Raw genomic sequence first — 23,469 nt, forward strand, 5'->3', positions numbered from 1 at the left:
GAGGAAATAAGAATAAAGCATATTTTAAGTCCAGCAGAATGTGATATTTTATAAATTAGCATATGCTGAACAAACATCCCTGTATGAATTTCAGATGCAGAATTTTATAGGGAATCTTTGGGATTAAATTCATTTTAGTTCTGTTCCAGAAAAAGTTTTATACACTCATAAATTCTGAGAATTATGATTCTTCACTTATGTATACAATGACACACAAAGCAGTTATTTAAAACTCAGGTTTATTCAAAACTGAAGTAAGTTTGACAGTCATCTATTAATACAGCATGCATTTTAAAAAAATATATAAAACATTTGGACAATGAAAATAAAAATGTTGATTGATGCATACAGTATTTTACAATATTACAGACAATTGAAGATTTAGAAGAAAATATGATAGTGTGGCATACATAGTTTTCACTGACAGCCTGGTACTGGTGTCATAACTGTTATTTACAGAATCACTAATAGAACTCCTGATACGTCAACAGCTCTCATTCCTCTTCTGAAGATGCTGCTAACAGCAAGGTTCTTTACTAATTGTATTTCCCCCCATAATACATTAATCTCCCAGGAGAAATGGCACACTGTGGTATAACAGTGACAGTAACATTTCATGTTTCAATATTGAGCCTAAACATTAGGCACCAGTACAAAGACATATAGTGTCTCCACTGATAGCCTTCATGGATTGGACTCAGTGACACAAGATGAACTCCACTGATACAGACTAATTATATTAATCCACCAAATAAATTGGACATCTTCCATCGGTAAAAGAGAATGCTTTAGAATTTTCAAGGATGAACCTGAAATTTGATATCTTTAGTTTGTCTTCCTGCCATTATTTAAATTTTTCCTTCCTATTTGGTTGGTATCTATGTCATTTTTCTAGGAAACTCTAAATCCTTAGTTTTTGCTTTGATACAATGGACTGCTTATTTTAAAAAATATCAATCCATATTATATATATTATATGGGAATATGAAGAAATCCCTTAAATTGATAACAAAGAAAAGGTGGATAAAGTAAAATAGTCTGGGAAAAAAAATACAGCAAAATGTTGCACAGTACAGTCATACATTTCTTAGTTTGTTCTACAGCACAAAGGAGTATTTTCAGCTGTTTGGATGTGTAAATGTAGTGATTGTCCAAAATAGTCTACTTTGCTTTGATTTCCAGTGTCTTTGTTTCAAGGTCCATGTCTGTCAGACAGCAACAGAATAACTTCTGAACACACTGTGTAGTGGTAGCTGCAAGATAAAAAATAAAGTCACCATATTATAAAAATGATCATTACATCAGCATTACCGGAATTTCTTATGATGTAAAAGTCTTCATTTAACATGGCAACCTGCTTTTTATAACAAATTGGTTACTGACATTTGATATGAGATAGGGATACAATTTTTTTTGGAAGTTAAGGGAGAGATAGAATGAGGAGGATTGCATTATTAAAAAAAACAACAACAACAGGGCAAGGTGAAGTCAAAAGATGAAGACCAAAATTTAATTTTATTCAATCTAATTTACATTAAACTTTAGCTACAGTTAAATTAACCTAATATAGTTGAAAAAATTATTCCCAGCTTTCTTTTTTTTCTTCTGTCTCATTAAAAGTTATAATTTAATGGAACTATTCTGAGGAACTATATACAAGGTTTTGTGTGGAAGGATGTATGTGGTTCTAGGACCTTGGATGGTTGACTACCACATGCAGGGGTATCTGGCTGAGATGTCAAAACATAAAGCTATTGTGTCCCAAACTGAAGAAAATTCTTGGATGAGAAGCAAAATATTTTCAAGGTAAGAAGCTCAGTTGCCTTTTGAAAAGCACTTTTGGGAGAACCATGATCTGGATGATTGAGAATCTCCATAGACATAAAGCTATTGTGATAGATAGTCAAAGCATATGGACTTCAACTGCATGGTTGAGGTTACCATTCTGACTATTTTGCTCTCTAAAAGAGATACCACTATCATTAGATGGATAAGAGTTAAAATAAATATAAGTTAATAGCTTGTGATTTTATCCATGTTAAGATTACTCCATCCATCTGTTTAAATCTTTAATATAGCATATGGATGATATAAATTTGCAAAATTGTAAATAAACTATGTAGTTTCTTACCAGAAAGCCAATGAAGATACCGAGGTCTCTTTTCTACTGGTAAATAAACTCCCAAAAAGTAAGCAGGAATCCCAGAGAGTGCAATGCCAATTCCAATAACAGAATTGATTGTATCACTATAAAGAGGCACTATAACAAGGAAAACTGTGCATATGCAATATACAATGGGAAAGAAGAGACTGAGCTGAAAATTAAAAAAAGATAATTCCAAGTTAAAGAAAGTGCTTCTGAAAAATGTTCTCATTACCACAACTCTCACAATTTCACGTAAGCTTTTCTATAATTGTGTTTCATATCCCAGAAGAAAATAATTGTACCCATGACAAAGAATATTTCTTAGTGCATGGTTTGAAATTCTCGGAAACATCAGTAACAAGAACAATCTGATCTTCACTTTAATCCAGAAGCCAGTTTAACAGATAAAAAGTAGATATCAGAAATATTTTGTTTGTTTCTCAAACTAAAGGACTCGTAATTGGGTTACATATCAGAACTGCAAAAATCTAGGCACGACTACCTAACAGTTAAAACATTCAGAAAATGCTAGTTCTTTGTTGCCACCCAGTGAATGTATGCATTTTTGCAGCCTGGGTTTTTTTTTGGTCCTATAAGCAAAAAGTCTGTGGTTTCATAAATGGAATTCTCCACGGAGACTTAATATAAAAATTAGAACTATATACTAATGGTTGCAATTTTAAGCTTTAATTCCCTTATGTACTTACTTTAATGGGCCTTGGTCTATCTGGCTGAATATGCCTTAAATATATTAATCCTGCAATGGATAGTCCGACAAAGAACCAATAGCTGAAACAGTAGTAATTTATCAGGAGAAAAACATCTTCCACAAGGAGATAAACCAAAGTCATTAAACCCTATCAGGAGATAAAAGAGAAAGAATGAAGTGTAAAGATAGAGGGGGAAAATAAATGTATGCTCTAAATCAGTGTTTCCAACTTTCAACAACCAAGTTCACAACTTTAAGATATGTAGACTTCAACTTCCAGAATTTCACAGCCTGCTCTAAATGATTCTTAATCACTGATTTGTGTCAACTGATGCCTTACAGTTTCCCAATTTAGTCTCTCCATTGCTAACAACTTTAATCAGATAAAGTGCACCAATTGGAGGCTTCTTGTTGTGCTAGTTGCCCTTGAACTTGACAATGAAGGAAAATATGTGGTCCCAATCCCCAGCCAGCTGCTATATAGTTATATTTGGGAAGTTTCTTTATTTTTGTTGTTGCTGATGGTGGCCTGAGAAAGCCACCATCAGCAACATGGTCTTTTACACAACCTCAAAGACAGACCACTAAATCCAATCCAGCCTTCAAAACAGACATGAACTGGGTACTATTGTGACTGCTTGAACAATGCCTATATATTCAGTTTGTGAAAATCAATTGCTTGCCTCAGTTCACATGAAATAAATATATGAATCTAGGTTTCAAAATAAGCAAAACTTTCTTCTCTTATGCTTTATCATTACTTACATTAAAAACAAGAGCAGGTACAGGGGTGAAACATTTTATATGAATTAAGCTCAGGCTATCAGGGAGATGTCCTTCTCTAGCGCCAACATAAAAAAGTCTATCAAAAGTGGGAAAAAAGTATTAGTGTGTAATTCTGTACATTCACAATAATATTGATGTAAATCATAGCATAACATAGATACTTCCTCCTCCTCCCCATTTAAAATAATTTACAATTTTAATTTTGCTCTTCAGAGAATTCAGAGTAGAACATCTTTACAATTTTTTGCCTAATGAATTAGACTGAGTAAAAATGATTGGTGCAAAGTTACCTAATTTTTTTTATTGACTAGAGTTTTGGAACTGGATCTTCATAGATTAAGTCCAACATTTTATCCCCTGCTGTGCTCCTTGTGGTGAAGTGCTAATGGATGCAGTCTCCACACCATCCATAGGAAACTGCCCTTTGTAATTCCATTATGAAATTAATCATATGGAAATGTTTGTTAACATTATGTATAAATTACCAGCAAGACATATTCCCTGAATTAGACAAAGACACAATGCAGGATAAGATATTCTTTGTGTAAATAAAATATGAATTTGCACTATCAAAACTAATAGATTGGAACTTCTTTGGGAAGCTGACATGCAGTGCGCGCGATCCCATTGTGAACTGGTAGTAAAGGTAAGTAGAACCCACCCCTGTAAACGACCTTTACGATCATATTATAAGCAACTGTGTTCTCTTCGCTGATGATATAAAACTATTCAATACTACTGACAATGCCTACAAAACCCTACAAAAAGACCTTGAATATCTATCAGAATGATCAAACAATTGGCAACTCCAAACCTCAACCAACAAATGTTCTGTCTTCCATATTGGCAAAAAATAAAATAAAAATCAAAACACTAAATACAAGCTGGGCGGATACAACCTTGTAGATGATCCTCACTCTGTTAAGGACCTTGGAGTACTCATCTCAAATGATCTAAGTATCAGAGTCCACTGCAACAACATTGCCAAAAAAGCATTAAAAGTTGTTAACCTGATCTTGTGTAGCTTCTTCTCCGGTAATATTGAACTGAAAACCAGGGCATACAAAACTTTTGCTAGACCAATTCTTAAATACAGCTCATCTGTCTGGAACCCACACTGCCAGGGCCGGATTTTCCTATAGGCTAACTAGGCTTCAGCCTAGGGCCTCAAGATCAAGAGGGGCCTACATTCAAATTGTTAGCAAAATTAAAATTACACTTTCACTATAGGTGAAAGGGCCTCATAAGTGGAATAGCCTAGGGCCTCTTTTCATCTAAATCCGGCCCTGCGCACTGCATATCAGACATTAATACAATTGAACGAGTCCAGAAATATTTCACGAGAGGAGTCCTCCACTGCTCTGCTCGCAACAGAATACCTTATGCCACCAGACTTGAAATTTTGGGATTAGACAATTTAGAACTTTGCCATCTTCAGTCAGACCTAAGCGTAGCACATAAAATTATCTGCTATAATGTCCTACCTGTCAATGACTACTTCAGCTTCAACCACGACAATACACAAGCACACAATAGATACAAACTTATGGTAAACCGCGCCAAACTTGATTGCAGAAAATATGACTTCAGTAACAGTGGTCAATGCCTGGAATGCACTACCCGACTCTGTGGTTTCTTCCCCAAACCCCCAAAATTTTAACCTTAGACTGTCTACTGTTGACGTCACCCCATTCCTAAGAGGTCTCTAAGGGGCGTGCATAAGTGCACCAGCGTGTCTACCATCCCTGTCCTAATGTTCCCTTTTATATGTATCCATTTCATGTATTCATAATTATGTTTATACTTATATCTGTTATCTAATACATGCTTGACGAAATGAATGAATGAATGAAATGAATGACTTGAGACCTCTCACAATTGCTCCAGACAGTTGCTGCTTGTGAAGAATTTGCAAGACAGCACTCTCGGTCAGATACAAAGGACTTGCTCAAACCACGGTTGGTGCCTTCAAAAGGGCACTGGGTTGAAATAAGATTTTGGAATTAATTATAAGGATCCTTCTTGTTATCCTTTTAAAGATAGGATTTCAAAGCAACTTTAAAAGTTGGACACTAGAGGGAACCAGAAGGAAGAAAGAACAGTTTCAGCTTCATAGCTATATTAATAGAAGGAACAGCTTTTACTGTCTTGTTCAAAGAAAATACATGGTTGCTTCTTGAGCCATTTCCAGGAATTAATGAATGAGCAGAAAGCATTATGGTGGGGATATTAAAAGCTCACATTACCATAAATTTCTGGGCTGATAGTATAATAAATTTCTGTGGTATCTTGAAATTATGTCTCCTTAACCCAGTGTCCCTCAACAAATATATTGGTCCTCAACTACCACAAGTCTCAGCTAGCATGGCTGTTGGGGATGATGGAATTATCAAAGATATAGCACCTGATCCTTGTAATAGGCCTTTCCTAAAATGAGATTGAATTTTGCTACCATATTGATGTCTGATGGTTTGAGGGAAAGGAACGAGGAAGAGTGATAACAAAATAAATTTTACTAAATAAGAATATGCTGTGCCATTTGTTTGTTTGTTTGTTTGTTTATCAATCAATCATTCCACAGACAATTTAATAAAATTGTGGTGCTTTTTCACTTATTCAGTAGACCGCGGAGCACATAAGAAATGCTTAATTTTCACAGTAATTTCTCCAGTAATTTTCAGCCTATGTTGATTTCAATTAAATTCCAAAAGAGGATATGAACTCGCCTCCTCTTGGGCTTTTTGACTAGTGGTGCCTCCTACCCTTCATAGGTTGCTGAAAAACTCTTTCCCCTGAGGAAAATTCAAGAAAAGATCCACCCAGTTTCTTTTCCTAAAAAGTTTTAAAAGTTTCTTTTTAAAAAGCTCTTTATGCTCAGCATTACATTGCACAACAGAAACAGAAACATTTATTGTTGAATTGGCTACTGACTTATCAGCCTACTAGTACCCATTTCCTAGTGTCTCATACCTTGAAGCTGCAATAATTGATGAGTTTAATCCTCCATAACAAGACATTGCCACTGCAATAGGGATGATCCATTTAGCGTGGCTAAGAGCTTCATTACCAAATGTCTGCAATAGAAAAACAAAGAAGAAAAAGATTCATTCATCTAGTTTCCCTGTATCGGGGAAATCGACTGCATGAAAATGTAAGTTCTAGCATAAAATTATACTCAGTGAATTCTGACAACACCAACATCTTGATAGAGCTTTTGAATGTAGGTATATAACATGGACAACTAGATTTCTAGTGATTAAGTAATAAAAGACAATAAAGCCAGAAAAAAATTATCATGATGTGTGAAGATTTTTTTATAATCATACAAGAATTTTGTAAAGTCCCAAACTTCCTCTAGGTAGCAAAAGAAATAATCATCTACCTTATTTGCTCCTGCCCACCTAGCAGTTTGAAAGCATGCAAATGTGAGTAGATTAATAGCTACCACTTTGTTGGGAAAGTAATAGTATTCCATGCACCTTTGACATATAGCCATGGTGGCCACATGAACACGGAAGATGTCTTTGGATAACACTGGCTACCTTGGCCAAGAAACAGAGATGAGCACCTTGTTCTAGAGTCATCCACAACTGAATGACCTTCACCCTTATTTGTTTTACAAAAACTTTCCTAACATGGTTCTCTCCTGAAGTGTTGAAACTACATGGTCAAGAATTCCCAACTACATTGCAAATAATGTCTTCTCTTTATATAGGCTGGGAATTGAAGTCCAAACTGTATCTAGAGGTGACCAGATTAAAGATGTGTTTCTAACAGTTCCATAAGATACGTATATACTGTATATGATACAGGGAAGAACAATCAACTTACAAAGGAGAATATTTGTAGCTCAGGGTTGAAATGAGTGGTCCTTGGTGATCTCAGAGCTTGGTTGTTTTCTTACAGATGTTTCATTACCTAAACTACGTAATGTAATCAGTGCACTGATGATTTTACCTAGTTTGGGTATTGAAACATCTGCAAGAAAACAGCCAAGCTCAGAGAGCACCAAGGACCCCTCAATAATCAACTTAACTGTGAGTGAAAACAAAGGAAGGAGAAAATTAACAATACTGAGTACTTAGGTGCATTATGTATGTTGTAGAAAATATAATTTGGTTCTACCACTTTAAATAAAAGTTTTTCCTGAGTGATAATGAGGTATTCTTACCAGCTAGTCAAAGCTATTAAATAGAAAGTTGTTTTCAAGTGTGTTGTGACCAATAATAAAACATCCATTGACAAAACACAAACCAGAGAGTATGCTTATCAGTTCCTCCAGCCCTTGAGGAGGATTCCTATCCTTCTGTTGTTGTTATGGTTGTCCTGGACAGTTGGATAGTCAAACTTCGTTACAGCACACCATTCATTTTATAAGTATACTTATGGGTCTCATGTGGAACCCAGAATCATTCTTAGGATGACAATGATACCTATTAAAATTTTGTTTTGCAACAGGTCAGCTGTAAATTTTAATTATTTTGTAAATAAGATAATGTATTATTTAATATCATTGTAATAATGTACATAAAAATGGGGAAAAAATGAACCAAGTTTATGGAACCTAGTGGAAACCTATTGGCAACATACTGATGATTCTTGATATAGAGTTGATATTTCTGTTCTGCTTTCTACCAGTATTCCACTTTAGTGTTCGAAGGTCAGATTGACCATGCTGTAATTCGAAAGAGATGTTTTTGAATCAACATTGGATTTGAGTGTTGGATGAGAAGCAACAATTCATGGGAAAGGAGTCCTGTGTCTCCTTCTATTTATGTCATTTGTTTAAGGTCTATGGAACTTACTGCTCTAAGTAAAGTGACCCAAGGGTCGAAGTATTCCCAAAGAAGATCATTTGATAGCTTCCAAAACATGGATTGCTCCTTCAGAATAATAACTCACTTTAAAAGTAAGACTCAGACTTGCTAATTCAGAATCAAGAGGTTATATTTGCAATGCAGTGATAATGTTACTTAGTGATAATTTCTAACAGCTTCCTGTCTAATTCCCAGAGCCTTAGTTCTTAACTATTGCTCTTCTACATGTTCTGACTAATTTGTCTATCTCTATTTTTGTCCCTTAATCACTGATAAAAATGTCTAATTTTGTTTCTAAGCTCTCAAGCTTCAAAGATTGCAAAATATATGCAAATATATCTCATTTCCATATTTACTATCTTTTAGTTCAGAATTATACTCATAATAAATTCCATCACTTGAAAACAAGAAGGCATTGCTATATCCATAAATTGCCATCTCATAAATCTTTAAAAAAACAGGCAACCAATGAATTGTATGCAGCTCTGAGCATCCAGCAAGACCTAAAATTCATTAGCAAAATGATTGCATTTTGCTTGTAATATTTCAGACCATGGGGGAGGGGAATGTTCAGTTTACATGAAAATAATGGTTTGTTCTACTGATACTGAAAAATTACTAAATTATCTGGCTTTTCCGGAGCTTGAAGTTTTCTTCTGCAAATATTGCTTCTTGTGACAAAGCATCTAAGAAAATGAGCTGATACTAAACCTAATATATATTTCTATGGATAAAAATCTAAAAGATTACTAAAATTTATAATCAGCAAAGAGTGTAATTGGTTTAGTCACCTGCTGTCCCTACCCAACATAGATTTCCCATAGCAGTAGGAAATTCTACAAGGGAATTTAAACACATGAGAAGTTTGGTTCAGAAGCACCTGTAAAACATATGGGTCTGATGAAAACAATGCTGTGCCATTTCATCCTGTGCTTTTGTATGTGCCTCATGACATCATACACAGGTCCCAAAGGGATGGTGTTGTGGTACAACACATGTGGGACTTCCTCTGCATAACAACGGCAGCTACTGACTGGATCTCCAAACTCGACATTAAACTGTGAAATGTTATTTCTGTTTTCCTTTTAGGTTTTCTTACTGCTTTTTTATTGTTTTAATTGTTTTTAACCTGTAAAAATGAAGTGTTTTAATACTGTGTGTGACCAACCATACGCTAAATAAATAAATGTGGTACAATATCACAGCACTGTTTTTTGTTATTTTGATGAAAGAAGCACTGTGTTTGGACTGCATGAAAGGCAAGTGGTAAGAATAATGTGTTTATTACTCAGGTCAGCCTTCTTCAACCTGCCATTCTCCAGATTCATTGAAATTCTTGGAGTTGCAATTCAATACCTGTAGATTTCCTGAGATTGGAGAAGGCTGCCCATCAGATGCACCCAACAATTTATAATGCACATACCACGGCCACGGCATCACTTGCTAAGAGAGCAGTCATGTCCAACACGACATAGTAGGCCACATTGGTCAGCAAGTAAATAATAGTCACTATAGGCATTGATATTGCAATGGAAAGTGGAAGGTTTCTGAAGAAAGAAAAACAAACAAACAAACAAACAGCAGAATACGTTAAATGCACCTGAATTAAGGATAAATCCAAAGGAATAAAGCAAGTATTAATACAGCGGTTTGTATAGAAAAGTATCTTGCTATATTACTGACCTTACATATATGTACATGTAAAAAATCATGTCAGATGCAAAAAGAGGAGGCGGAGCTATATTTATCCAGAACAAACATATACCTTTCTGGGTTTTTCATTTCTTCAGTGACAAAATTCAATGTATCCCATCCAGAGTAGGAAAAGAGGGCAGAATAAAGAGCAAGTGCAACAAATCCTGCATTTGTTGTGGAACCTTCAAATGGTTCCTTGAGGTTGTCCGTTTTTCCTGTGGAAACACCAGAAGTTTCAGGTTTTGTTTAAATTTAGGCATATAGGCACTTTATACATATTCAGGTAAAAACAGAGCAGAACTGAAATATTCACTGCACAAAAATCATGGTAACATTTTCCCTTTCCATAACTTAATTTGTAGTTGGTTATATTGCTTGTAAATTCTTTTTATCCTTCTGGGAAGGAAGTCTGTTCATACCAGCTTTCTGGCATCAGAGGAGAAAAGTGACAAAAGATTGTTATTTAGTTATGTGAGCAAAGATACACCGCTTGAAAGCAAGTTCTATACGATGACACGTCCTTCCAAGAATTTTCTTTAGTGGAGTTACTTTGCCCTCATTATATTTAAAAAGAAAAATGAACTCAGAGCAGCTCCCTGTTATAAAATATAAAATAAAAACTTGCAGAAACTTGGATTGCTCAGTAGTTACCTGCTCTAGTAATTATCTGCTGGCAGTACATGGTTAAAGGTGCTTTTGGAAATAATGATGACTAAGATTTTGACACATTACAAAAAATGGATTTCAAGAAGGATTGGATGCTGATAAAGGTTGTCTTATCCAGTCTTAAAAACTGAATTATTTTGGTGTTTCCTGGTCTACAGCCATAGGAATAATTACATAATACAATTTATTACATTATCTGATCTGCATGTCCAATATGAAGTTATTCAGAAAATTGTATATATTGGAAAACAAGAGTTGTATGGAAACAAAGTGCTCAGAGGTTCATGACCTTAGAAATTACTGCAGATGGATCAAAATATTTTTTTTCCTGCATAACAGGAATAGATCCAGGGGTGAAATGCTCCTGGTTCAGACTGGATCGCCCGATCCGGTAGCGATGGAGGCGGGTGGTTCGGAGAGCTGGTAGCAAAAATCCTTGCCCCCCCATGCCCAGCTGAGCCTCACAATCATCAGAGGCTTTTTTTTTTACTTTTAAAAGCATTTTTTCTACAACCTCTTCGGTGGAAAAAAATGCTTTTAAAAATAAAAAAAAAGCCTCTGATGATCAGGCAAGAAGCTTTTTAAAAAAGCCTCTGATGATCAGGCAACTCAGCTTGGATCATCAGAGGCATTTAAAAGAAAAAAACCCTTTTTTTCTTTTAAATGCCTCTGACGATCCAAGATGAGTTGCCTGATCGGCAGAGGCTTTTTAAAAAAGCCTCTGCCAATCAGGCAACTCAGCTGGTATCATCAGAGCTTTTTGAAAGCATTTTTACAACCTCTTCGCTGAAGAGGTTGTAGAAAAAATGGTTTTAAAAATAATAAAAAAAAAATTGGCCACGCCCACCCAGTCACATTACCCCCTCCCACCAAGTCATACCCACAGAATTGGTAGTAACAAATTTTAGATTTCACCACTGAATAGATAATGTCAAATACACACACACACACTTACACCCTCTCTCACACACACTCACTTACACACACACTCATATCATAGAGCCAAAAAGTAAAATCTGATTTAAAATCAATGTTTGCCTCTATCTATTATTTACTTTGCCATATTTATAACAATAAGTTCATTCTTACCTTGACTAACTTTATAAAGGCCCACAGCTATGACCATGATAAGAGCCATTACTTTTGCATATGTGAAAATGTCCTGTACTCGGGTTCCCCACTTCACATTGACACAATTAATAAAAGTCAGGGAGCCTTACAAAAAAAATAGGAAACAAACATAATAAACTTTGTTAGAATACAAAATTCTAACAAATTTGTTAGAATTTAATTAGAATACAAAAGCTATTTGAAATATCTCTTTTGAACAGCCTGGCTGTTTTGTTTTTCAAAAGTGTAGGTGCATGTATTATAGAACTACAGGTAGGCCTTGTTTAGCGACCATATTTGGGATCAGTAACTTGGTTGTTAAGTGGAGCTGTTCCTAAATAAAATTACAATTGTGCCTATGACCATATTTCAGCTTCTTTTTTTTTTTTGCTTTATAGACCTTTGTAAGTGCAGGTATTGGTCATAAACTGTGAACGGTCACTTAAGTCACTTAAAGAGGCAGTTGCTAAACAAGGACTAGTTGTAAAGGTGAGCGCCCAATGCAGACCAAAAACAAATTTGCAAGCAGGATATAAATAAATGAGTCCATATCTTTCTTCCATATTCCTTCAGTTGGAGGCAGAAACCAAAACAACTGGAACAACATAAGCTATTCTTTAAAGAAAATATGATTTATATTTGATGGATAATGGTATAATTTCCGAGCAAGTTTAACCAGATTTGCCATTTTTAGGATGGAAAGAATTTGTCAGTCAGATCACATGAGTAAACTGCGAAGAAATGCCATCCTAAACCTCCTCTTATTTCGCCATCGGGCTGATTAAGAGAAATTGTGAGGATTTGTTAAAATACTGCACATACTTTCAGAGAAATAAATCACACAGTGCTACGATTTTCAGTAAATGTTGGAATGATTGCACAATTTTTTTGAATTCCTTCCTCAGATATTTAACTTATATGGGCTTGGCAAACCTTTCTGTTTCGTTTCAGTTTCCCATTTTTAAAGAGCAGAAATGCAAATGTTATTACAGGGGTATTGAGAAGGTGAAAAGAAGTTCAGTTTCAGTTATGTGCTGAATATATATATATAATAATATAATAATATAAAAATATGACCATTTTTAGATGCAAGACCAATAATAATGAATTGTGAATTTGCTGCTCAAAATAGCTGGAAGCCACCAGATTGCCATCATCTAGACCAGGGGTCTCCAACCTTGACAACTTTACGACTTGTGGACTTCAACTCACAGAATTCTGGGAGTTGAAATCACAAGTCGTAAAGTTGCCAAGGTTGGAGAGCCCTGATCTAGATCTCATGTGCAAGGTTATAATGTTGGGTTAAAGGACAAAAGGGGTAGGCTCAAATTATTTTTAGATACAGTTAGTCCAATATGATACTACTTGATCATTTCTAACATGAAATATTGGTTCACATTCTAGGGCAGCATATTTAATTCTCACACATGGAGCTAAATAGTTGGCCTATGTATTTTGGATCTTGCCCACTCTAAATAATAATGTAATTGGTGACTTACTAGATTAGCCAATGCCTTTGAATTCCAGTTTTCTGTTCTGTTTGGTTTTATCACATATGAAATCAATAATCAAGATCTAAAGAGGACATTCCAGAGGTGGGTTTCAGCAGGTTCTGACCAGTTCTGGAGAACCGGTAGCGGAAATTTTGAGTAGTTCGGAGAACTGCTAGTAAAAATTCTGACTGGCCCCACCCCATCTATTCTCTGCCTCCCAAGTCCCAGCTGATCAGGAGGAAATGGGGATTTTGCAGTATCCTTCCCCTGCCATGCCCACCAAGCCACGCCCACCAAGCCATGCCACACCCTCCAAGCCATGGCCACAGAACCAGTAGTAAAAAAATTTGAAACCCACTACTGGGACATTCCCAATGAAAACCAAAATCTAAAATCCCCTGCATACAGACTCTTCCCTCTCTGGTAGTTAACAGGAAACTATACAAAAACCTTTCATATTTAACAGCTTTCATCCTCAAATCAAGTCTACTAAGCTAATAAGAATTTAGAAAGTTCTTCTGATAAAATGGCAGATTCTGATTTGGCTCACTGTTGTTCTGAAAATGAATAAAACGTATTACATTCTAAAACTGCACTATATAACAAATTATTGCAAGGACTAAGTAAAATTTTACTTACAGATGCAGGCCGCTGCAATCAACCTAACTGCTCCATAGGGTGGCTCACAAAATGGAAATATTGGCTGCACAATATAATTAGCAAAAGTAATCGCTATGACTGCCTGAGTGGTAGGTTCAATGATCAACAAGGAAGACCATAGTCTGATAAATGCTATAAATCCCCCAAAAGCTTCTAGAATATAGGCATAGCTTGCTCCTGATTTAAGTATGGATGTCCCCAGTTCAGCATAACATAATGCTCCAAACAAAGAGAAGACCCCACCAAGGGCCCAGAGGAGAAGCGCAAGTCCATACGAGCCGCTGTACATCAGCACACCCTTGGGTGATACAAATATTCCTGATCCAATCATGTTCCCTACAATTAAACAAATGCCGTTAAGCAAGGTGATTTCTTGTTTCATTTGCATTTTTTCCTTCTTGTTCTCTGCCACTGAGTCCAACTCCTGTAATTCATTCTTGGATTTATGTTTTTTATTGCAACATGTTGTCCAGGGACCCGTCATCTTCAGTTAATCATTACCTGGAAATAAGAAGGAGAGAATGTTTTGTCTGGGGAAAAAAATGCGGAAACAAGGAATAGTTATACTATAACACTTTAATTTCATGGAGGTTCATTTCTGGTGTCTCTAGGCCAGGAGTTTTTAAATATGTTTAAGCCATTAAATATGTTAGTTGATAATAATAATCACCACCATCATCTAGAACCCTAATCAAAACTCTTGTAATTAAAAAAATGGCTGCATTCAAGTGAATTCTTTGTTTATTTCTTTAGTCTTTCACAGAATCCCATCACGTTTTCACCCAAGTCTAAGGCTACAACCTCTGGTAATCCAGGGTTTTTCCTACACATAACTGCCCCTCATTGCAGGTACACCTGCAATGCACTTGTTTTATAAAATAAGAGTGCTTTGCTTGGATAGCGGACAGGAGAAGAAAGAAAACATTAAGTCCAAAATTCATGATTAGAAGAGGTATTTGTCTTTGCAGAAAAGTCTTCATAATAAAGTTATGTTTTTATGGTTCATGAAAAGCAGACTTTGAAACACTGATTCCAGACCTTTCCTAGGTAAAAACAAAAGTTTAATGGCTTTGGTTGGAAATTTAAAATACTAATAAATACATAGTACATAGTATTAGTGTGATTAATTATTACTAGAAGCCTAAGCAGTGATAGGCACCACATAAAGTTTAACTATTAAAGGTAGTCCTCGACTTACGACCACAATTGAGCCCAGAATTTATGTTGCTAAGTGAGAAATTTGTTAAGTGAGTTTTGTCCCATTTTACGACTTTTCTTGCCACATTTGTTAAGTGAATCATTGCAGTTGTTAATTTAATAATATGGTTGTTAAGTGAATCCAGATTCCCCATTGACTTTGCTTGTCAGAAGGTCGCAAAAGGTGATCACATGACCCCAAGACATTGCAACCGTCATAAATATGAACCAATTGTCAAGCATCCAAATATAAATCATGTGACCATAGGGATGGTACAACGGTCATAAGTGTAAAAAATGGTCATAAGTCACTTTTTTTCAGTGCCGTTGTAACTTGGAACAATCACAAAATGAACTGTTGAAAGTTGAGGACTACCTTTACTTTGTATAATAGACATGGAAACTTAATTTGGAGAACTTTCGTTTGAGAGCACTGTATGTTAAAACCATAGAAGGAACTATCCAAGATTTGACTCAATATTTTTTGAAGGCTAATATAGTATTCCTTGCATTTCTACATGCAGAATACTACTAGTGGGATAATTGATTTGTTTCAGTGTTGCTAAAGTGGATCAGAACAGTTCCTGGAAAATTTTGACCAGTCACTGTCTTTCAGGCAACCCACATGATTGGGAATTAGAAGATATGAGCCAGAGAAGGCACTTTAAGCTCTCAAACAAAAGGTAGAATCTCAATGCAATTGGAAGTCACTTTTTCTTAGCTCACAATGTCAGGCTTGAGTAATAGGTCAGTCAGTCAGTCAATTCCTGTTGCCTCCAATGGATCAACACTTGGTTGATCTGGGAAAAAAAACATACCCTGCACTTGTAAGAAAACACTAAGAAGAAAAAAATGAGGTTTTTTTGTTATAACATCTGAGGAAACCCTATCAGATTCTGGAGCATCAAAAATTATCTCCTCAAATCTGTCTTCCAACTTCCCAGCTTCAGCCACGTGAGGTAGCCATCTAATATTATTAACTGTTTTTATTATAGTACTTATATATAATTTTTATGTTTTATGTCTATTTGTACACCATTTAGAGTCGTTCTGTGAGGGAGATGGGGGGTTTCTAAATGGGATAAATAAATGAAATAAACATGGCCTTGGAGTTAATCTCCACTTCCTCCACTTCTCTTCCTATTACACAACATAAAATATCTTCTTTCAGCCAATGAAAACACTGAATAACCTCAGCTATCACAGCTTTTTTTTTTTCATATTGAGCATGAATATAGCTGGCCCATAGACATTTTCATGCATGTCGTACTTTATGCATTCCAGCTTTCCTATAATCTCTTGACCCAAGAGATTATAATTGGATTCTTATAATAACCCACAATGCGATTTGGTTTAGCATCTTTTGTGAATAAAGTCAATGAAGCTTGTTGAGAAATCATGATTAAAATAAGTGTGACTAACGTGACTTAAAATGTGAGCCCAGCTATATTATGTCAAATTGATAGCCAAAATTTCTAGCCTGCCACAAGCAACCCATAGTATGAAACTGTAGTTTCTTTATTTATTTTGATATTAGTGTATTACAACAAACAAGCTCCACCATACAGAGATTAACTCTACGTTTTACTGGCAGAAATAACTCTACTCCTGAATGTTCACATTTGCCTTAATGACAAAAAAAAAATAGCTAAGAATCAACATAGACCTTCACAGATTTCCTCTGCTAAAATGAAGAAACCAAGATATTAAAGATCTTGGAAGAATGAAGCTAAAGCTATGTATAGAGAAGTCATTCCAGGTTGACTGTCAGCAGGGAAAGGGGATCAATTTGTTCAGTTCATATTTGAACATGAACATAACACATTTTTAAACTAATAAAATTCTAATTATTCCCCACTTGTCTCCTGATTCCAAATTTTGCATCCACCATTTTTTTTTAAAAAATGCAATTAGGATAAATCAATAGAAGAGAATATATATAGCTCAGGGTTGAACTGAATCTTGCAGACATTTCATTAACCATCTAGGTAACATCATCAATGTGAGTGAGTATAGGATTTGCTCTTTGTTTAGGGAAAGTATATATTAGGGGAAAGTTTGCACAAAACTATTTTCAATCTTGTTTTCCTTGTTTGCATGCCATCCTCCATACATTTGGATTCAAAGAAAATTCAGATAATTCTTTAAAATCTAATGAATTGAAAATGTAGTGGGATACTTTCTTTCAAGTCAGGCTATTGTTTGTCAGAATAATTACCTTATTATTACAAAAACAACCAAAGAAAGTCTATTGAAATGTATGCCCTATTTTGTAGGGCATATTACTTTGCTCATTTTTCTTGACAAACACCCCCCAAAATTAAGCAGCACAGTAAAAATCAGACGTACAGTACTTGAGCCCATTAGATTATATTCTTCGGGGGGGGGGAGGCGTGCAAGGAGAAAAGTAAGAAAATAAAATTATTTAGTGATGGTGATGATGATGTGTTTATTTGATGGGTGGCTTGATGAAATGATGGGAATAAACTGGGGCAGAATGATCTGTCCAAAAATGTGAAGCATCTTTTCTAAATGAATATTAAAAGCTTAAACCAATAGCAATCTTTTTTTCATTCACAAAAAGTTTATAATGTGAACTAGCAATATCATTTGGTGTAACTGTATCACAGTTCAACCTCCCTTTAGTATTACTTTGCATTTTGTAATTATTACTTCAGTAAATATGCAGAATGATTCTAAATTGCAAAAGAAATTATTTTAAAAAATAATTGTGGTAGAGGAAAAATTGAAAAAAGTAAGACCAAGGGAAGTGGATTTATGTTGTGGATGAAGATACATAATATTAATAAGAAATTAATAAATGGGGTCCTATTCTTCATAACAGAATCTATATAGATTTTTATTGAATCAAGAAAGTACCCTTTCATGTGAAAGGGACTGTAGTCCACAAAAAAATTATATAATAATTTTGTTCATATTGAGGATATATCACAGGTTTGTGACTCTACCTTGATCTTCCACTTTTCACTATCGTTACTACTTCAGTTGACGATTGAGCCAGAACTCAGTTTAAATTCTGTCTTCTCTTATCTCTTTGGTTCTCTTTCTTCTTTCATTCCACTGGGTAGGGCCTTCTTTCTCTTCTCTACTCCCAGTTCCTGGTCTGGTGAAGTTGATATTGCTTACTGTTGGTGACCAGAAAGAGAGTATGTAGACTAGAAGTAGATCTCTATTTGTTTTGGAGTTCAACTCCTATAAGCCTTGGACAGTATGTCCAGTGACAACAAACTATGAGAATTACATCAGAGGAACATTTGTTTATCTACTTTTACAGTACTGGATGAGCTCATGGACAGTTAAATAGATTTACAATACTAAACCGCCTGGCTGTTATGGTTTTCATCAAAACATTACTTTCAAAACAAATCTTAATCTTAGGAAAACTTTCCTAAGAGATAGCATATATCGCCCTAAGATTTTTCATCTAAAACAAAGCACTTGTTCGAATTCACAGCGGTGTATCTATAAATATTTGTTAGCCTGCTCGTTGTATTTGTTATGAATTGGCAATGAAACCTATGCAAAGTTCATTTGAGTTGACCACCTCTTGCCTACTTAAAGTAATATCTTCAGAAACAAATGGAGGTAAGTCATCAGTTAGGGGTTTGTTGCTTTTGACATTTCACTTAGGTGAGATGCCTATGTATACCAATGAAATAAAACACTCTAAAATAATGTCTCATATAATAGAAATGCCTTTACTACTATAGTTGGTGAATAATTAATGGGTAGAAAAAATAGCTATACTAAACCATGCATGAGATCAAATATAGCAGACCTTAGTATACAATATAGCTATTGAGTTTGATGAAAAATAAGCAGTAAGAGAAGCGTTTGAATGGATGATGCAATTTCATATGTGGTGTCCTAATATTTCCTAGCGTCACACACCATGTTTCTGCTTATCTACAATTTTGGAAAAGTTCCTGTTTCACTTTCTCTAACTTGGCACTTACCAGATCCATAGGACTACAACACATACTGATGGGGTCGGATGGAAGCTGTAGTCCCAAGTATCTGGAAAGGGCTAGTTAAGACAGTATATTTCCCAATGAACATTTTTTTAAGTGTAATCTGAACAACAAGATCCTCGCCCTTTACTTTACCCTCTCGATGGCCCCTTTCTAACGACTGAAAATATCAAAAGGAAAAGTCATTCCTACCTGAAATTAGTCAGTAAGGGTAAAAAGGAGTAATACTGAGGCTCACCCATGAACGATATCTTCCTTACTTTAGAGGGAAAGCTGCTGTAACTTCAGAAACGGAATGATGATCTCACTCTAAGTAAGCAACAGAGCAAAACAGCTGCCTGATGCAGAGTGGAAACTGATATGAATATGAATAGCCTCTTCGCTTTTTCTCTTCCCCCTTCTCTGTGCTGCTATTTGAGCAGGAAATCCACAATGAGCCGCTGCAACAACAACCAATAAAATAAACTCTCTTCCACTAAACAGCTCAAATGTACTAATGAACCGTAACTGTTGATGTTACAGCCAAGCTTTAGTTTCTGTAGATATTGCAGGAGAACTGTGTCAGTCTATGGTAGCCATAAAAAGAATCCTAGGAATGTAGAACACAAAAAAATGAGTCTAGTAGCCCCTTTTCAGACTACTAAATTTCATTAAAAGTCATAAGGCTCGTGAAAAAAATGCTGAAATGGGGCTACCAGACTCCTGTTGTGTTCAGAATATCTCACAAATGTACTGTACTTGCTAAAAATAAAAGAATTCAACAGGATGTGAGCTCATTTTAAGAGAGACTTCGCTTTATGTGGTCAGGGATCAGTTCCACATTCATAGGATTTTTAGTTGTTCCTTTGATTTCAGTGTAAAATGGGTGATTTTAAATATTTTATACAACAGTGCTTCCTAAACCTTCTCCTTCATACCCCTAAACTACTTATCAGAAAGTCCTTTTAACCACTTATCAGAAAACCCTTATTTAAATATCCCTGTTGTGATTGGCTGATGGATTCATGTATCATTACCCAAAGAAAAATCACTTTTATCCAATTTTTTTATCCAATTTACCCAGGTTTGAAAATAAATGTTAAGGAGGGTGTAAACATAAACCAACTTGTTTTATGAGCAAGGAGTAAAATTAAGGCTAGGTGGAAGTATGAGCAGAAAGGAATTCAATCATGAGTCACTAATTCAGAGTCAAAAATCAGCCAAGCCAGAAGAAAAGATCAACAGTAAACCAATCTCATGACATAATAAGTCAGGGATCACAGGGGAAGATATTACAATGAATGTATAACATTCTGATTGGAATATCTCTGTTGATTTCAGTGGGAATCCACAAAGATGTAATTTACAGCATTATTAACTCAAAGAATTGTCAGCTATGTATTTATATAGATAAACCCGTTTAAAATAGAAGTGGAATTGGCAATGAGTAAAGGTTCTGTTTGCCTTCTTCATTTCTGTGCTAATTTCAGGGAAGCGTACCTGTCTAAAGCAATCTTCATATACTTCAAAGAGTCTACCTGAATGTCTAACTTTCTGAATCCAAAGAGAAAAACAAAAGTTCATCCTAAGGTGGGTTCAACAGTTTGCTGGCAACTTTACAGCTTGATGCTGTGATAGACATCTGGTTTGTGATCTCTACATATTATAGCTGTTATGAAAACTGCTGAAAACTGTTATATACTCAGTATTTGATTTTACTACTCTGTTCAACTGTACTTATTTTTAGGATTTCCCCCCCCCATAACAGTCTATTAACTCTGTCTTGAACTCTGTTATAAAGACCAACTATTAATCTTCTTTGTTTAGATATTTCAAAAATGATATCATATCCTGCCTCTTTTCTCAGGGCTAAACATCTAATTTCTTCATTGCTCCTTGTAAAATTTAGTTTCCGGTAGATTCATTATCTTCATTGTTTTTCTTTGAATCTTTCTTAAATATGTTTACCAGAACTGGACACAAATGTGTGGTTTATTCTAAACAAAAACAGAATATAGTGGAATGTTAATTCTTTTTAAAATCAACAGGTAAAACAACCACCTTAGAATTGACAATTAAGGTACTGATGTGGTGAATAGCTTTTTACTTTTTAGGATTGACAATCAACAGTAAAACCCAGTAGACAAGAAATATATCACAGATTAGCTTTTGATAAAACAGAAATGAAGTCTTGGAAAAAATATCTAGATGTTCTGATTTAAAAATTGTTCAGGTAATGGTTTTCCATGTAATACTCTATGGAAATGAAAGTTGAATTTTAGAGAAACAGTTAGAAAAAGTTCTGACTAGCCTTGATGATGTTATGTAGTTTGGGTAATGAAGGTATTTAGATTTATTAATACTGAATGTATAAAAAGGCACAGAGGATTTGTTGGTTAGTGTGATTCCTTGGATGTTATGGTTGTGTTCCATTTATACAGCCAGGGTCTGAAACAGCATTTTTGTTGAATTATTAGGGTTTTTCTTCCCATGCTCCTAATTATGGTGCAAAGGTACCCCACTATGACCTTATAATGATTCTATTTCAGCTCCAGTTAACAGTGGAAGCAACTTACATTTAACTTTAGCTGATCCATTTTAGCTGATTACTTCTTCTTTTGGCTGTCAATATGACGTGGGATGTTCTGACAATAATATGGTTGATTATATGGTCAGTGGCTGGGATCTATCCAGCACTATTGACAAATTTGGGCCATTGTGGGCATATCCTTTCCATTTAGTCCCTTGGCACCATTTCCCAGGACTATTTATTTGAGCAGCAGGAGAATAGCTGACAAAGTACTGAGGTGGCAAATCAGAATGACTAGCATATGAACCTGTATTCTCATTCATGATGCCACTAAAGCATTTCACATCAAAGATTATTTGTCCAGTTTCCTTCATCCCATTCCATAACTCCATCCTCATAACAAGAAGGGCTTTGATTGTACTTACTAGTTATTTCCCCTCCCCTACTTGTTAACTCTTGGTTCATTTCTACCACCCAGTTCATATATCTCAACAGTGTTGAGTCAAAACAGGAGAGAAGGGAAAATTGCTTCAACCTTGCTAGGATTAGAAAGTCAGAAAGATTCTAACTGTTGTAGTGATGATGGAGCAGTCACTGTTTCATCTTCCCAATGAATGTGTCTTATTGGAGAGGAAGCAGCCTGGTGCTTCTGAGATTTTTGGACTGAAATGTCCTCCAGGTGTTGTACCCAGTGACAAGGAACTGTGAGAGTTGCAATCCAGAATACCTTGAGTGTACCAGCTTACCTATCCCTGCCTTTTGGTGAAAAATGCAGTCAGCAATTTTATGTAAGGTTAGGAGGAGTAATGTGCAAGATTAGGGAGTGGGTCTTCTTTAGTATTTGGTACCCATAGTTGATTAATACTAATCTTGCTGATATCAAAATATTGATCACCTGTCTTCATTTCTCATGGAATTAATTCTTCCTAGCTTCATCCCAATATCCCCAGGTGTGTAGAGATCACCCTTTAGATGCTATTTGAAGGTTCTATCAAATTAATTCAGATCAACCCCAACAGGTAAAGAAAAGACTTACCACACATCCACTGACTAGATGTTACTCACAGTCATATAGTCCCTTATTTAGAGCGTGCTTGTTGGCATCCAGAAGCAAAGTACACAACAGCCAAAGAAGCTGAGTAGAAAAACAGTCCCTGTGGAGTGTCTTGTGAGCTGCAGTTTAAGAAGTTAATGAATGCTGGAAAACTGTGAGGCAGTCAAAACAAACCAGCCAGAGTCAAGGAATGCATTTGTGTCCCTAAAGTCAAAGAGCAACTGGAAGCAGAGTAGCCATGGGGATATGACCTAAGTCAGTCAGGCCCTCCCTTGTTTTTATTCTCAGCATCTGCTAGTTATATTCCGACTCTTGCTTTCTCCAGTTCTTCTCCCTCCCTTCCCACTCTTTTCACATACCCGAATTGCTTGGGATTTTTTTTAATAGAAACTAGCCCTAGAAGAATGCATTTGAAGAGTAAATATTTGGATGTAAGGAGCTTTGGTGCTTCGGTTTCCCACAAAGGTTCAAGGTTCAAAAGGCTTTTCATAAACCTGAATATTGGCCTCTATTCAACAATATGCACACCTGAATGGCAAGAAATGTAAGATTATGTTCTAGGTAGGAAAATCCAGCCAAAACACAGATGCAGAGGTACATGATAGGAAGTATGTGGCTTAGGACTAATACTGGTG

The 23,469-nt window shown here is 35.6% G+C and overlaps 1 protein-coding gene across 4 annotated transcripts; it reads right to left on the reverse strand.

Annotated features, from left to right (window-relative positions):
* Positions 1-270: 270 nt before the first annotated feature.
* Positions 271-19,589, reverse strand: LOC139315721 (Y+L amino acid transporter 2-like). 4 transcript variants are annotated; one of them, XM_070942145.1, is made up of 11 exons: positions 19,510-19,589; positions 18,249-18,425; positions 14,062-14,583; positions 11,909-12,034; positions 10,224-10,368; positions 9,882-10,005; positions 6,612-6,715; positions 3,621-3,717; positions 2,854-3,003; positions 2,132-2,315; positions 271-1,253 (listed from the first exon to the last, which is right to left on the reverse strand). In XM_070942145.1, exons 3-11 carry the CDS (start codon positions 14,564-14,566, stop codon positions 1,162-1,164), a joined length of 1,527 nt encoding a protein of 508 aa, XP_070798246.1. In that variant the 5' UTR covers positions 14,567-14,583; positions 18,249-18,425; positions 19,510-19,589; the 3' UTR covers positions 271-1,161. The 4 variants fall into 4 exon arrangements, with proteins under 4 accessions (XP_070798246.1, XP_070798247.1, XP_070798248.1 ...); XM_070942146.1 differs by having other exon boundaries at positions 19,464-19,566; XM_070942147.1 differs by lacking the exon at positions 18,249-18,425 and having other exon boundaries at positions 19,464-19,566.
* Between the last annotated feature and the right edge of the window lie 3,880 nt (positions 19,590-23,469).

The sequence above is a fragment of the Pituophis catenifer genome, unplaced genomic scaffold (assembly GCF_029215685.1).
Source record: "Pituophis catenifer annectens isolate HBS135680 unplaced genomic scaffold, rPitCat1.0.hap2 SCAF_3, whole genome shotgun sequence".
Classification (NCBI taxonomy): domain Eukaryota; kingdom Metazoa; phylum Chordata; class Lepidosauria; order Squamata; family Colubridae; genus Pituophis; species Pituophis catenifer.

What these genes read in the sequence shown, in the direction of transcription:
- LOC139315721 (XM_070942145.1), bottom strand. Translation starts at nt 14,566, where the DNA reads ATGACGGGTCCCTGGACAACATGTTGCAATAAAAAACATAAATCCAAG. An exon ending in TCAATTATTGCAGCTTCAAG is followed by an intron (nt 3,718 to 6,611) that starts GTATGAGACACT and finishes CACTTTTGATAG; the next exon opens with ACTTTTTTATGTTGGCGCTA. An exon ending in ATAGACCAAGGCCCATTAAA is followed by an intron (nt 2,316 to 2,853) that starts GTAAGTACATAA and finishes TTTAATTTTCAG; the next exon opens with CTCAGTCTCTTCTTTCCCAT.